The following is a 15222-nucleotide window of genomic DNA, read 5'->3' as shown; positions in this document are numbered from 1 at the left end:
AAATGTGAAGTGATACATTGGTCATAATAAAAGTGATCTGGTACAATGTCAAGGAAGGTGCAGGAATATAGAAAGGTGGATGTCTAAGTAAAAAGTCTTCTAAGGTCATAAGACTAGTTGAAAATAACAATGGGGAACTTAGAATTTATTAATGTTGGCAAAGAAAACTGTCCAGGAAGGTACGCTGCTCTTCATTTTTCTTTGGCTTGGCTTCGCAGACGAAGATTTATGGAGGGGTATGTCCACGTCTGCTGCAGGCTCGTTGGTGACTGACAAGACGGATGCGGGACAGGCAGGCACGGTTGCAGCGGTTGCAAGGGAAAATTGGTTGGTTGGGGTTGGGTGTTGGGTTTTTCCTCCTTTGTCTTTTGTCAGTGAGGTGGGCTCTGCGGTCTTCTTCAAAGGAAGTTGCTGCCCGCTGAACTGTGAGGCGCCAAGATGCACAGTTGCAGGCGATATCAGCCCACTGGCAGTGGTCAATGTGGCAGGCACCAAGAGATTTCTTTAAGCAGTCCTTGTATCTCTTCTTTGGTGCACCTCTGTCTCGGTGGCCAGTGGAGAGCTCGCCATATAATACAATCTTGGGAAGGCGATGGTCCTCCATTCTGGAGATGTGACCCACCCAGCGCAGTTGGGTCTTCAGCAGTATGGATTAGATGCTTGCGGATTCTGCCAGCTCGAGTACTTCGATGTTGGTGATGAAGTCATTCCAATGAATGTTGAGGATGGAGCAGAGACAGCGCTGATGGAAACGTTCTAGGAGCCGTAGGTGATGCCGGTAGAGGACCCATGATTCGGAGCCGAACAGGAGCGTGGGTATGACAATGGCTCTGTACACGCTGATCTTTGTGTGTTTCTTCAGGTGGTTGTTTTTCCAGACTCTTTTGTGTAGTCTTCCAAAGGCGCTATTTGCCTTGGCGAGTCTGTTGTCTATCTCTTTGTCGATCCTTGCATCAGTTGAAATGGTGCATCCAAGGTAGGTAAACTGGTTGACCGTTTTGAGTTCTGTGTGCCCGATGGAGATGTGGGGGGGCTGGTAGTCATGGTGTTAAAGTGATGAAACATGGGAATTATGCCTGTTTTGCACAAGCCCTTGGCAGTGATATTCCATTTTATAAACTAGTCTGAAGTAATTGTGTAATAATACACAATAAAACTGGTTTGTATGTTTCATTGTATCAAAGGAACTTCTGCTTTTGAAGAAGTAATTTGGGAATTAGGAACAGAGAGAGGATTGGGGATAGAAAAATTCATGGGAAGTGAGTGGATTCAACGTTGTGGAGAGGATAGAGTAAAAATGGAAGAAAAATGTACAAGATATGCAGAGGATTTTCAGGGGGCAGAGGATTATATACAAAATGGGAGGGGTTCGTGGGATAGAATTGGGGGTCAGGGGGAATTTAAATTTAAATATTTTTTCACAATTTTTAATTTAGACATATAGCACAGTTACAGGTCCTTTTGGCCCATGTGCCACCCAATTACACCGAATTGACCTACAATCCCCTGTACATTTTGAATAGTGGGAGGAAACCGGAGCACCTAGGGAAACCCACACAGACAGGGAGAATGTACAGACTCCTTATAGATAGTGTGGGACACGTACCCCTATCCCAGCCACTAGTGCTGTAAGAGCATTGCACCAACTGCTACACTAACCATACTAGCACAGAATTGGGGTGATGGAGGTGTACAAAGCAGTAGATTCTGTGTGAGATTACTAGGATGGATACTGAGAGGATGTTTCCTTTCTTGGGGAATATCTACATCTAGGAGGTAGATTCGCAGAATAAGAGGTTTTCTACCTAAAATGAAAATATGGAGCATTATTTTTCACCTTAGTTCATGAATATTTGGCATTTTGCAGCCCAGAATATTGTGGAGATGCAGTCGCTGACTATATTCAAAGAGGAAATTAACTGAAATTTACACCACAAGGAAGTCAAGGAGTATGAGTTGGGGACAAGATTGGATCAGCCATAGCCTTATTGAATGGTTAGCAGGTTGAAGGAGAGATTTGAGGTCTGATTGGAGTAAAATAAGTTTAAAACAATGAAGACTTTTGTTTGAGTATATTGAACAAAGAATATTTAAGTGTCAATCAGAAAATATCATCAACAATTTTTGAAAGAATGCAGAGAGACTTTTGGAACATTTTATTGGATGTCTGTCTGCAGCATGGAATGTCTTGTAGATGTGTACTAACAATGAAAATTCTGATTGTGGCAACCAATAGAATAATAATTTTTTGGCATTTGTCTCTGACATGAGAATATTTATGTTTATATAACTGTATAGACAGATAATGACTTGCACATTTTCAAAAGGAAATGCCTTGCAATGGACTCTTTCTTGTTGCCAGGACATAAGCAATTCTGCATTTCAACAAAAGAGATCAAAACAAGAAATATAAGTAACACAGCAAGCATCTAAATGAAGAGGAAGTGCGATAGTGCTCTAACAGAACTCAAATGAGGAAACGATGGCAACAGCTGCGTCCTGGCCTGGCTGAAGAACTCTCCAGAAGTGCATGACCTCCCCGGCCAGGAACATAGCTGGACTTCCCTTGGTTGTCAGTTGTCAGGCACTGCAGGAAAATCCTCTCGCTGACATCAGCATGAAAAATTTCATTTAAAAATAAATCAGTATTTTCCTCTGTACTCCGGAACTTATAAGTAAACTGGGAAATAAAGTATCAGAATTTATTGCAGTGTTGCTTTTGGGAGATAGAAATTTAGCTTAACTCCATCTGATTTTTAATTCCAGGGCCTGTATTATAGAGTTCATAAAAATATCTGCCCTTCACAACTATATCTTGTGTTCAGATTTTCATCCAAGTTAAAAATGGATAAACATCTCAAACATCTCAAACTATGAATCTTCATAGTTTAGGAATTTCAATGATATTTAAACCAACCACTCTCAACTTGTTTTGGCTGTGGCCCCCTTAGGTCTCTGCTCAAAGTTTATGAGCCTCCTTCCCTGTGAAGCAGCTACATTTAGTTGGTTTCTTCCCTACTTCTCTCCTACGGACTGCATAAAAAGCATTAAAAAAATTTTCGATTTCAGTCCGTGCCCCACTTAAAAATTCTGGACTGTATGGTTGCCATTGAGAATGGCTGACTGTGTGCTTGGCTGTGTAATAAAGCTATGCCTAATTTCACATCTTGGATGTTCCTTATGATTGCAAACATAAAGGAAATAGCCTGAAAACTTTGAAACTGCTGTGATTGCGAAAGGAAGCTAATTACAGGTACTGAATTCCTGATCATGGTGTGTGTGCGTGCATTGTGTGAAGGGGGAGCGAGGTGGGAGGGGCTTGGAATTGGACATGTTTAACCCACCGTTGCGATTTCACTACCTTCTCAATAATTAAGGGTTGGCACTTCTGGGAGTTGTCCTTTTACAGGTTTTGCAGATTTTTTTTACTGCAATTACCTTTAGCATTCAGAATGCTTCGCCAAAGGCAGTAGCAAAGACAATGATTAATGCATTTTTGAGATACCATATACATTTTTAAAATATAAGTATACAAAGGAAGAAAGACAAGAGTTAATTTTGCTTTGCTTGAGAAAAAAGTTTGCACAAAAAAATAGGCCATTAAGGTTATTAATGACCAAATGCTACATTGTCATCAAACTTGGTGACAAGGATCATGGTGCTGTTATTTCATGATCTGACCTCTGCCTTGCAGAGGTTGCATTCCAGTTCTCTAACACCTCATAACTTTCATTGGACCACTAAAAAACAGACCATTATCAGTCACTAACCTTATTTTCTCTGAAATTCTCTTCACAGCCACGAACCTCAGTCTCCAAATCAAGTAAACATGCCTGTACCTAATCCCTGAGAGCCAAAGGACAGTTGTGATTAACCCATTGTTACAATTTATTTTTGTCCCATAGAATTTACTTTTCCTTGATGCCCATTTTTCCACATTCATGTCCATGGCACGTTTGACGTCTTCTGCCTCCTCTCCCTTCCCCTTCCACTATTCAATACTGAATTTAACAATTTCAGATAACCAGCCTTTCTAGTGTGTATTAGAGCTGGCCAGTCCTGATGAGTGGTATCAACCTGAAATGTTAACTCTGTTTTTCTCTCTCTGCAGGCATTCAGCATTTCCCTACTGATTTTTATAGAAGCACCACAAAAAGGATCCTGTCTTGGATCATGAACTGCTCTACCCAACACCACAAGAAACTACAGAGTGTGTTGTAGGCAACTCAGGCCATCATACAAACTCATCTCCCCTCTACTGACAATATCTCAACTTCCTGCTGCCTTGGGAAAGCTGCCAATATATTAAAGGTTCCATCCCACCCTGGTCACATTCCCAGGTTGAAAACAGCAACTTCCAGATTCAAAGACCATTTCATTCCCGCTGTTATCAGTCTCTTGAATGGACCTCTTATTGATAAAAGATGATGCCATTGCATGGTTTAACTACTTTTCTCCTTGGCCAAATAACACTCTACCCTCCACTTTTATTTTTGTACTATCTGCTGTACTGAAGTATGGGCTGATTTATTAGGATAGCATGAAAAATAAGGCTCTTCATGTATCTTGATACATGCTACAATAAACAGTTCAATTCAAAGTTAACAGTTCAGTTATAAGAATACAAAGGAAGTCAAGTCAGCTAAAATGAAAAGAAATAATAAACTTACGACTTGGTCCATGAATCTTTATCGGCTCAGAAGCTGTAACCAACGTATGAGAACACTGCTGACATACACAATCTTCCCCACTGAAAGTGACACGATCTCCAACTGGGAATGGCTTCCTATGACAATGACATCAGATATATGTGAATGTAACTCCATCATCATTTTTGGGATGCCACTCTATCAAAGCATATTTACTGGGGCGTTTCACCTCAGATCGATGTAAAGGCATTCTGAAAATGGTGCTTACCTTCTTGTCATTAATATATTCAACAATAGTTTTTTTTTAACATTTTTGCTCATGTTTAGTTCACTGAATAATTATATAGTAATGGAACTTCACCAGCATTGTCCTATTTCGAATAGAGCCTTACCCTTTTTTCCTACTGGTTGTGGACAACTCATTTTCAATTTCTGGGCTAAGTAGATCAATTCTTCCAACATAAAGGCCAAGGTATTTATCTCCTACTTTGATGAAGAGCTCAGGTTTGAAATGTTTGTGACATTTTAATTCCAATTGTTCCTGTGTGACCCGCTGAGTTTCATTTGTGTATTGGACTCTATCCCAGTGTCTGCAGACTTTCTTGTTTATCCTTTTGGAGCTTAACCTTTTGCTCATGAAACATCTTTCATATTTTTTTCAATCATTTGGTAAGTTTCCTCCACTGTGGAATTGTGCAATTAAAGCCCATTCTTGGTTGCAGAAGAAGTGCTTAACATCTTGTTCATGGTAACCCAAAATATTTTGGGTGATGACTCCATGTCATAGACAGCTCATTATATAAATAAAAGTCATTCTGAGTGCTAATTCTAAAATGTGTTGTCTTCCTCTATCCAGACAGTTGTAGAGGATCAAAATATGTGAAGACTTGACCCATATCAATTCAGCTTACAGATTCTGCCACATGAACAACAAGTATTGTTCATCATCCACACTTTGTGTCCCTTAATGCTAGTGTTCATGCCTTTGAATACATCTGCATTATAGTCTAGAATGGCCATTCTCAACAGGGGTCACAGAGTCCTCCTGAAGGCCGCAGGTCATTTAAGGGGGTTGTGGGGGGCACAGACCAAAATACTTAATAAGGGGGCCTTAAGATGGATGGGGGGGGGGGGTGCGGAATGGAGGATGAACAGATTAAAATATTTTTTGGGGAAAGGAAAGGACTTTGCTGCAAGGCTTTGCTGAATGCTGCCAACGTTGCAGGCATTTAAAGATAGATGAGAATGACCTAGATAAATGCAGAAAACTAACAATCCTTCAAAATGATCGTGTTCAACTGACATGGAACCAGCTTTGGCTATGAATTGACTTCCATATAGTTTCCTCTTTTGTTCTATCACCTTCAATTCCAGGAAACAAGCGTGCACGATGAAAAGATTTGCTCCATATTTCCCCCATCTGCAAACACCCTCATTTTGCTTCGAGATTTTGTGATGGGTAATGAATACATCTCCTTCTGTTCACTTATATAAAAGAAGGTATGTATTGTTCATTATTTTCCATAAAATTTAAACTGACGTTTGAGCTAACTCTTGTAAGAAGCGCTTTCATTTTGTAATATTTAATTTTTGTTACTTTCAAAAATAATTTGACCCATGTTCCTTGGCAAAATGGAAGTGTTGGCAGTACAGTATTCTGTAGAATACTTATTGTATGGTTTCATTACATCTCCATAAAACCCATCTCTGCCCATGTGTTTGATCTGCTTGAATACATTTTCAAACAAAAGGATGAGGGCCAAGCAAGCTGAAGTTACATTTAGAAACGAAATAAAGGGAAGAAAGATAAACCCTCAGATTACTTCAAACCCCTTTGAGCTAATTTTGAGAGATGGCTAATGCTCAAACAGATTATTACTGAAATGTCACAGAAATGAGAAAATGGCCACGTTGCATCATATAAGATAAGTGAATAGATTTCTAAAATTGGAAATGATCATAATTTCAGTTATTTTGTCCATAATAATATCTAATGTCATGAACTTAAAAACAAAATAAACTATTCAAGCAATTCCTTTGAGTAATTCCACTGTTTTGATGAGAATTGAGGAGATGGCAAGTGACCTTGAAAAACAATTAATTATTTCATTATAATCCAAGAAATTCTCTGTACAAATAGACAAATTAGCACGAGAACAATGCTCTTATCAGGGCTGATTCTAGATTCTGGAAAGGAAACAAACTGATGGAAGTGATGTTTGCCAGAAAGATTAAAAAAGATACTAAGGAACTGACTATTTTCAAAGATATTAAGAATTACATAAACGAGAACAGTATTCTATTCAAGAACATAGTTGCCAGTCCAATTGATGGGGCTGCGTCAGTGGTTGGATATTACAGAGGGTTCATCACATGCCTGAAAAATGTTACACTGAGTCTTTATTGTTCATTGTGTTATTCAGAGGGAGGTCTTGGTGGGTAAAAACTTAGGAAGATGTTTAAATACTTCTCTTTCAATTATTATAAAAACTGTAATCTTTATAAAATCACATCCCCTTCAAGACCATCTATTAAATTTAAATTTAATTTTTATAAATTTTAATATTTTAAAAATTTAGACATAGAGCATGGTAACAGGCCCTTTCAGCCCACAAACCCATGCTGTCAATTACACCCAACTGACCTACAACCTCATGGTACATTTTGAAGGGTGGGAAGATACCAGAACCCCTGGGGAAAACCCCTCACAGATACAGAGAGAATACACAAACTCCCTACAGATAGAGTGGGATTTAAACCCAGGTCCTGGTTGCTGGCCCTGTAACAGGATTGAACTAACTGCCTCTCTAAGGATTTTGGAAACAGTGTGAAGAAAATGATGAACATTTTCTGACACCTGCTGCTGCACATTGAGGAGGTTGTCCAACAGAATTGTCTTCATTGCTTTGTTGCAGTCTTGGACATGATAAAGAGCATAGAGAAAAAACTTGTTGATGCAAAGGTGGACATAATTTATCTGGCAGATAGCTTTGACAAACTCAGTTTATTGGAAAGATTACTTTCCTTAATCTCTTTCTCTTTCTTTCCTAGAACGCTTCCACCAGCGTTGTCTCCGCTCCATCCTCAACATCCATTGGAGCGCTTTCATCCCTAACGTCGAAGTACTCGAGATGGCAGAGGTCGACAGCATCGAGTCCACGCTGCTGAAGATCCAGCTGCGCTGGATGGGTCACGTCTCCAGAATGGAGGACCATCGCCTTCCCAAGATCGTGTTATATGGCGAGCTCTCCACTGGCCACCGTGACAGAGGTGCACCAAAGAAAAGGTACAAGGACTGCCTAAAGAAATCTCTTGGTGCCTGCCACATTGACCACCGTCAGTGGGCTGATATCGCCTCAAACCGTGCATCTTGGCGCCTCACAGTTTGGCGGGCAGCAACCTCCTTTGAAGAAGACCGCAGAGCCCACCTCACTGACAAAAGGCAAAGGAGGAAAAACCCAACACCCAACCCCAACCAACCAATTTTCCCCTGCAGCCGTTGCAACTGTGTCTGCCTGTCCCGCATCGGACTTGTCAGCCACAAACGAGCCTGCAGCTGACGTGGACTTTTACCCCCTCCATAAATCTTCATCCGCGAAGCCAAGCCAAAGAGACTTCCCTTAAACATCTCGGCCTATTGGAGCAATATCAGATGTCAGGAATTTTCACAATTTCCAAATTTGGACATGAATACAGAGGCACTGAACGACAATGACTTTGCCAGTAATGTGAAACATAAAACAAATGCACGCAGATGTGAGGAAAGATTTAATTACCTGTTAAAACTTATATCCCATATTAGAGAGGTTGATAGATCTTCAGTGATATAACTGTACGCCATAAGTTCAATCAATTTAAAGAAAATGTTTTGGTTAAAAGTGATTGGTCGAATAGATTTACAAAACTACGGGAAAAGCCTGAAATATTTTTCATTGCCTGACTCTCAACATACTTAGCTGAATATGAGTTCAGCAAGGTAGTTTCCTTGACAAAATCCAGGAATAGATGATATCATAAGAAGAGGGGGCCTTTGACTGTCACTATCCAATTTGGAGCCTGTTCAAAAAACTTGCACAGGAACATCAAGCTCAAGAATTATTTTTTAATGTGCTTTTTATGAAGTTTTCACATCCTCAAGCTTAAGCTTAAGGTTTCCGAATGACTAATTGTGTACAAACCATTGCACTTTAAGAATCATTTTTCAAATCTTTGTAATATATATGACATGTTATTTTCTTTACTACATGCACAGCATGGTTATTGTAGCAGTTAGCGTGATGTTATTACAGTGCCGACAACCTGGGTTCGAATCCAGGGCTGTCTATGAGTTTGTACATTCTCCCTAGGTCTGCATAGGTTTCTTCCGGGTGATCCAGTTTCCTCCCACCGTTCAAAATGTATGGAGGTTGTAGGGGGTTGGGGCATTTGGAAGGCATTGGCTCGTGGGCCATTAGGGCCTGGTACTGTGCTGTGCATCTAAATGTTCAATAAGAATAATTTCCTATTTGTCTATTTGTTCTGGAATACAAGCCACTTCACCTCACATAACAAAAAAATATTTTTATGTAGTCGGTGGAAGTACGGAGCAACCAACTAAATGACTGAAGGAAGGGAGCCCATAAACATTGAGCAGCGTCCCAAAGGGGCCATGGGCAAAAAAAGGTTGAGAATCGCTGGCCTCAAAACACATCTTGCCATTGCTACAAAGTCCTCACACTGACTAGACTCTTCCAATTCACTTTTAGCTCTTTTACCCAATGTTTTCCAAATGGAGGAACATACAAAATCCTGGAGGATCTGAACAGGTCAGGCAGCAACCACAGGTTAAAGCCCTTCATCAGTAACGGAGTTGGTCTGTTCATGTAGTCACGTGTCTTTAAATTTAACCCTTTATAATTATTTTCATTCCACAGCACGAAGTAAATGACATTACCGTTATTAAACAGGAAATTAGAATTATAATAAATGCCATATTTTAAATGAACACAGTAATGTTGAGCACACACTTTTATTCTCAGTCCATCCTATTTGATCTTGTTTGGTCAATGCTAATGGCTAAAGAGAGTGGAAAATGCATCAGCATGGCTGATGTTGCAATACTATTCATGGAATAATTGTTATCCACATATGGTATCTTCAATGAAGGCACAGATTTCAGGCTGAGAATGTATTGCTTCACTCAATGCTATGTGACCAATGTCCTGACTGAGCTAAATCTGTTCCATTGCCAGCAGGTGCAGATGCTGTTGTTGGTTCTTGTGTCTGACACAGGAAGACAGCTGCACTGGAGCCAGGAACCCACACAAGGAATCACAATGAACGTCTGAAGAATATTGTCAAATAGTTTTCCTTGCACTTAGCGAGTGAATCATTTGATGCCATCATTATATTATTCCATACAAAGTTCTCTTCAAAAGTAATTGTTGAAAAGTCAAATCTGTACCTCAATCAACAAGCCAAAATATGTATTTAAAACTACCTAATAACAATTATGACCCGTCACATTCTTGATTTACTTTACAGCAAATTTTCCAATAAGTGAATGAATTTGTATTTTCCTAACTCCAATTGAAATAAATGCAAGCAGAGAGAAAAAAAAATGGTTCAGTGATGACCTATCCCTGATAACACAAACCTTTTACAGTTATTGTGATAAAATAAAAAATGTATTCACAGCAAAATAATAGAGTAAGCAGCTGTTGGGACAGAAAGTTTATTTGGAATGCTTGGAAGTGATTGAACTTGTAAAAATAGGAGTGTATGAGCAGAAATTTTAAAATATTATTTAAATTTTATATTCAGTAATTTGTTGAATTGCCATTCTCCCCACCAATTACATGTGTAGCTTGTAGGACATATAATTCACAACACAGCAGATGTAAGTAGTTAAATATCCAATGCACTCTTTGAACCATTAGATCATAACCTATACCCACAGGAAGCAGACAGTTGGAATACAGGGATCATATACTGGTTAGCTGCCAGGTGATAGTGTTGTTTCACAGGGGTCAGGGTTAGGAATGCTGATTTTATGCTGTATAATAATGATTTATATTATGGAAGTAATGGCTTTGTGACTAAGTCTGCAGATGATATGAAGGTAGGCAGAGGAGCAGGTAGAGTTGAGGAAACAGGGAGGCTGCAGAAGGACTTCGATAGATCAGGAGAATGGGGAGAGAAGTGGCAAATTAAATAGTATGTCAGAAAGTGTACGGTCATGCACTTTGGTACAAAAAAAATAGAATGGCAGATTACTTTCTAAACAGGGAGAAAATACCCAAATGCAAAGGGACCTGGGAGTTCTCATGTAGGATAGCCCAAATGTAAACTTGCATGTTGAGTCAATGGTGAAGAAGGCAAATGCAATGCTAGGAATTATTTCAAGTGGAATAGAATGTAAGAACAGGATGTGATGTTGAGGCTTTATAAAGTACTGGTGCTATCTCACTTGGAAAATTGTGAGCAGTTTTGGGTTCCTTATTTAAGAAAGGATGTGCTGATGTGGGAGAGGATTTAGAGGAGGTTCATAAGGATGAGGAACATTTGACTGGTCTTGGCCTGTACTTAATGGAATTTAGGAGAATGAGGGGAGATCTCACTGTAACATTTTGAATGTTGAAAGGCATGGACAGAGTAGATGATGTCAAAAGGTTGTTTCCCATGGTGGGAGTGTCTCGGACAAGAGGACACAACAGGATTGGAAGCCATCCACTTAGAACAGAGATGCATAGGAATTTTAGCCAGCAGTTGGTAAATCTGTGAAATTTGTTCTCATAGGTGGCTGTGGAGGCCAGATCTTTGTATGTAATGAAGGGAGAGATTTATATCTTCTTGATTTTTCAGGGAATCAAAGGTTATGGGGGGAAGGCCAGGCAGTGGGGCTGTGGAAAAAAATGGACCAGCTTATGAATAAATGCCAAGGCAACTAGATGGACTGCATAGCTTATTTCTGCTCTATGTCTTATGATCTTATAACACAAAGTAACTGATAAGTCTAAGAAAGCAAACAACTAGAAGGAATGAAATGGCAATGATGGCATTTGACAAGATGCTGATGCTCATCAATGAGTGTTACAGGGGTATAAGCATTCCTAAGGCAGGGGACCTTAACAACCTTTTTTTTTAACCACTGTATGAGCACAGTATCCAGTTATCTGGACAGTCTGAGGTAATTGATTAATTCACTCTTGAGGTGTTCAGGATAAGCTGGTGAATTGAATAACGGGATAGCACTTAAATTAGGACTCGAGAAATTATTGCCTGCCAGGATTGGAACTGCCAATACTTATCTATTCAAAGTAGCAATTTCTCCCACGTGCTTCCCACCACCATTATGAAAAGTATCTGGAAAGTAATTTCTAGCTGTTCAAATTCAGTTTCAAGTAGCCTCTGTCATTTTAAAAGCAAACTGCAAATGCAGGAGGCAGTTAAGGAATGAGACAATGCTCCTCCAAAAACCATGGTGCTACATTAAATGACACAAGACTACACAAAAACAGCACAAGACAACATAAGACGACACTATTACTGCACAAGACAAAGCGACACGAAGTGAATAAAAACAGTACAACAATAGTGGCTTGTATTCCAGAACAAATAGACAAATAGGAAATTATTCTTATTGAACATTTAGATGTACAGCACAGTACCAGGCCCTAATGGCCCACGAGCCAATGCCTCTCAAATGCCCCAACCCCCTACAACCTCCGTACATTTTGAACGGTGGAAGGAAACTGGATCACCCGGAAGAAACCTATGCAGACCTAGGGAGAATGTACAAACTCATAGACAGCCCTGGATTAACCAAAAACTAGACCATACGCACAATAGAGACAACCTACAATAAAATAGACTCTGGATATTAAAAGTCTGATAGCTTGAGTGAAGAAACCGCTACCAGATCCGGAGAGGCCGCTGTGGGCTGCTGTTTCACTGCCATCTTGGACCAGGTTTGCAGGAATATAATGGACTCTAGATATTAAAAGTGGGATACCTAAACATTCATGTAGCCATGTGTATTATTTAAAATTTGTTTCAAATTGCTAATAAGAAAAATTTATTTCCTATCTTGAATCCTAATATCATGAAAACACACTATTTGCCAATTAGACTGATGAAATGTTATATTCATATTGTTAAGAGGTTTCAAATTACCTGCAGACTGTGCAGACAAAGCATTTTGGATGGAATGTCCTTCCCAGAGCTGAGATCACCTCTCCCCCGATGAACTCCTTACAACTGTCGCAGCGTGTGCCATACAACCGTTGATAGTCCAGTGTGCAAATATATTCTCCATTTTTGTAGAAGAAGTTTGCTTGGGTCAAGTCAGAGCCACAAACTGTAAAACAGACCACATTATATCAGAGAGATACAAAATGACACAGTGTGGACGTTAATAAATTTAAATGATGGCAAAATTATAGTCATCTAGTAAATCAATAAGATGATATGCAGAAATGAGCAACTACTCCGTGACCAGGTTAGTAGAAGCCTTCATTCAAACAGAATAAATAAAACCCCATCCTATGTTGATGCCAGGAGATTACCTTCAATTGTGCGTCATGTACTTTTTGGTGCATCTTGGTTAAAATAGTATTATTGGCACAACTTTGGTTCTGCACAAAGCAATTTTCTGCCACCTTTCTGCTACTGATTTAAAATACCAGGCCACATTGACAAACCATGCCATGGCCTAGGGATGAATTTATCAGTATCACAAACCAAAGAGCTGATTGTAGACTTTTAGGAAAGGAGAACCAGAGACATCGGATCCAGTAATTATTGGGGGAGCAGAGGTGAAGAGGGCCAGCAACTTTAAATTCCTGGGGGGTGGGGGGTTGGGTCACTATCTCAGAGGACCTGTCCTGGACCCATCACATTAATGCCATTGTGAAAAAAAAGGACGTCAGTGCCTCTACTTCCTCAGAAGTAGGTCATCTGCAAACCTTGGCAAACTTCTACAGATCTACATCATTGGAACACAAGTACTTCTGAGCAAAATACCCTGGGAAAGGTAGTAAAAACACCCCAGTACATCATCACCATTGAGAACATTTACTTGGAAACTTGCCATTGAAGTGTAGCAGAAATGATCAAGGATCCACACCACTCAGAATATACTCTGTTCTCACTGCTGCCATCAGGAAGGAGGTACAGGTTCCATAGGGCTTGTAACTCCAGGATCTGGAATAACTGTTATCCCTTGACCATCAGACGCCTGAGTAATACTCATTTAAGGACTTGCACTTCGTTCATTATTTATTACTGAATATTTATACTTGTGTATTTGCATGGTCAGTTTGTTTACATTCTTTCTTTGAGTACAGGTTACATTTGCCGATTATTTGAAATTTTGCCTGGCCTGTAGAAAAAAAGAATTTCAGCGTTGTATGTGATATCATGTATGTACTCTGACAATAAATTTGAACTTCAATGAGAAATTCATAATTTACAAACTTTGAGAAGCCTAAAAGTTAAGTCATTTTGTTTTCATGGAAGGACTTTAAAATTTATGTTTTAAAATCTACTGAACATAGTTTTTGTTTTAAGTTACAAATAAGTTGACGATAGCCTTCTCTACGAAATGTTTTCATATTAAATTCTTTTCAGCATATTTCAGTGATTTACTATTGGATTATCGAGAGGTAGTAGTAATTAGAAGTGCTTATCTTTATGATAAACCTATTTTTAAAGGGTTTCAATAAAACTAGCTCCATGTATTACAAAACAGATGCCTGCCCTCAGCATGACAGAATTTGCAACCTTCACGTTGCCTACAGCCTCGCTGTTACCTGTAAACCAGCTACTTCCGATTTATTCTGCGTAAGGTGCCAAGGTCAAATCAACAGGACAATATGCTTGACATTGTGATTTGCTGCTCTATTCCTTGATGTAAACAGCTTATCACCTGAAGAAAAGGTCAGCCTTGAAACACCAATAATATATCTTTACCTCCTATGAGCACTGCAAGACCGACTGAGTTCCTTCAGCACTTCTGTGTTTTGATTAAAAAAATGCAACATCAGCATTTAATAAGGAGGGAGAGAGGAAACAGGGAGCCACCAAGCCTGATATTAGTAGCAAGGAAAATACTAGAATCTTCCATGAAGGAGAGATGAACAATGCCCAGAAAATAACAGGATTGAGCAAAATCAGCAAGTAATTCTAAAATAGATAACATTTTTACAAATGTTGAGGATTTGACCCATAGAAATAGATAAAGGGAACCAATAGTTGTGATATGCTTAGATTTTCAGAAAGCCTTTCATAAGGCCTGCAAGTTGGTCAACCAACTTGGAGCTCATGAAATTGGGAGTGAAAGATGGACTGACAATCAAAAAGCAAAGTGCCACAAATATATGGGTCTTTCACAGATTGACAGACTATGAGTATGTGGATACAGCTGCAAATTGGTATTTGGGCCTCAACTATTCAGAATCTATAGCAATGATTTGGTGGAAAGGTCTATATGAAAATTGTGAAATTACTTTGGTGCAGAGTATTTTGAAAACAGAAACAGATATGGAAATGCTGATGTTCAAAGGGATCTGGGTATTCTTGTCCACAAATGATT

At 39.4% G+C, this 15222-nt stretch overlaps 1 protein-coding gene across 4 annotated transcripts in view; it reads right to left on the bottom strand.

Annotated features, from left to right (window-relative positions):
• Window positions 1–15222, bottom strand: part of ablim3 (actin binding LIM protein family, member 3) — a 189904-nt gene that overhangs the window by 96074 nt on the left and 78608 nt on the right. For all 4 annotated transcript variants that reach the window (XR_011344875.1, XR_011344876.1, XM_069898819.1 and 1 more), the window contains exons 3-4: window positions 12804–12987; window positions 4671–4786 (exon numbers count right to left, since the gene is read on the bottom strand). Coding sequence is in view for 2 of the 4 variants with exons in the window: in XM_069898819.1 (XP_069754920.1) it covers window positions 4671–4786; window positions 12804–12987 (300 nt within the window). In the remaining 2 variants the exon portion in view is untranslated. The remainder of the gene's footprint in view (window positions 1–4670; window positions 4787–12803; window positions 12988–15222) is intronic.

Source organism: Narcine bancroftii, chromosome 9 (assembly GCF_036971445.1).
Source record: "Narcine bancroftii isolate sNarBan1 chromosome 9, sNarBan1.hap1, whole genome shotgun sequence".
Classification (NCBI taxonomy): Eukaryota; Metazoa; Chordata; class Chondrichthyes; order Torpediniformes; family Narcinidae; genus Narcine; species Narcine bancroftii.
This window is presented reverse-complemented; position numbering and strand designations above follow the sequence as displayed.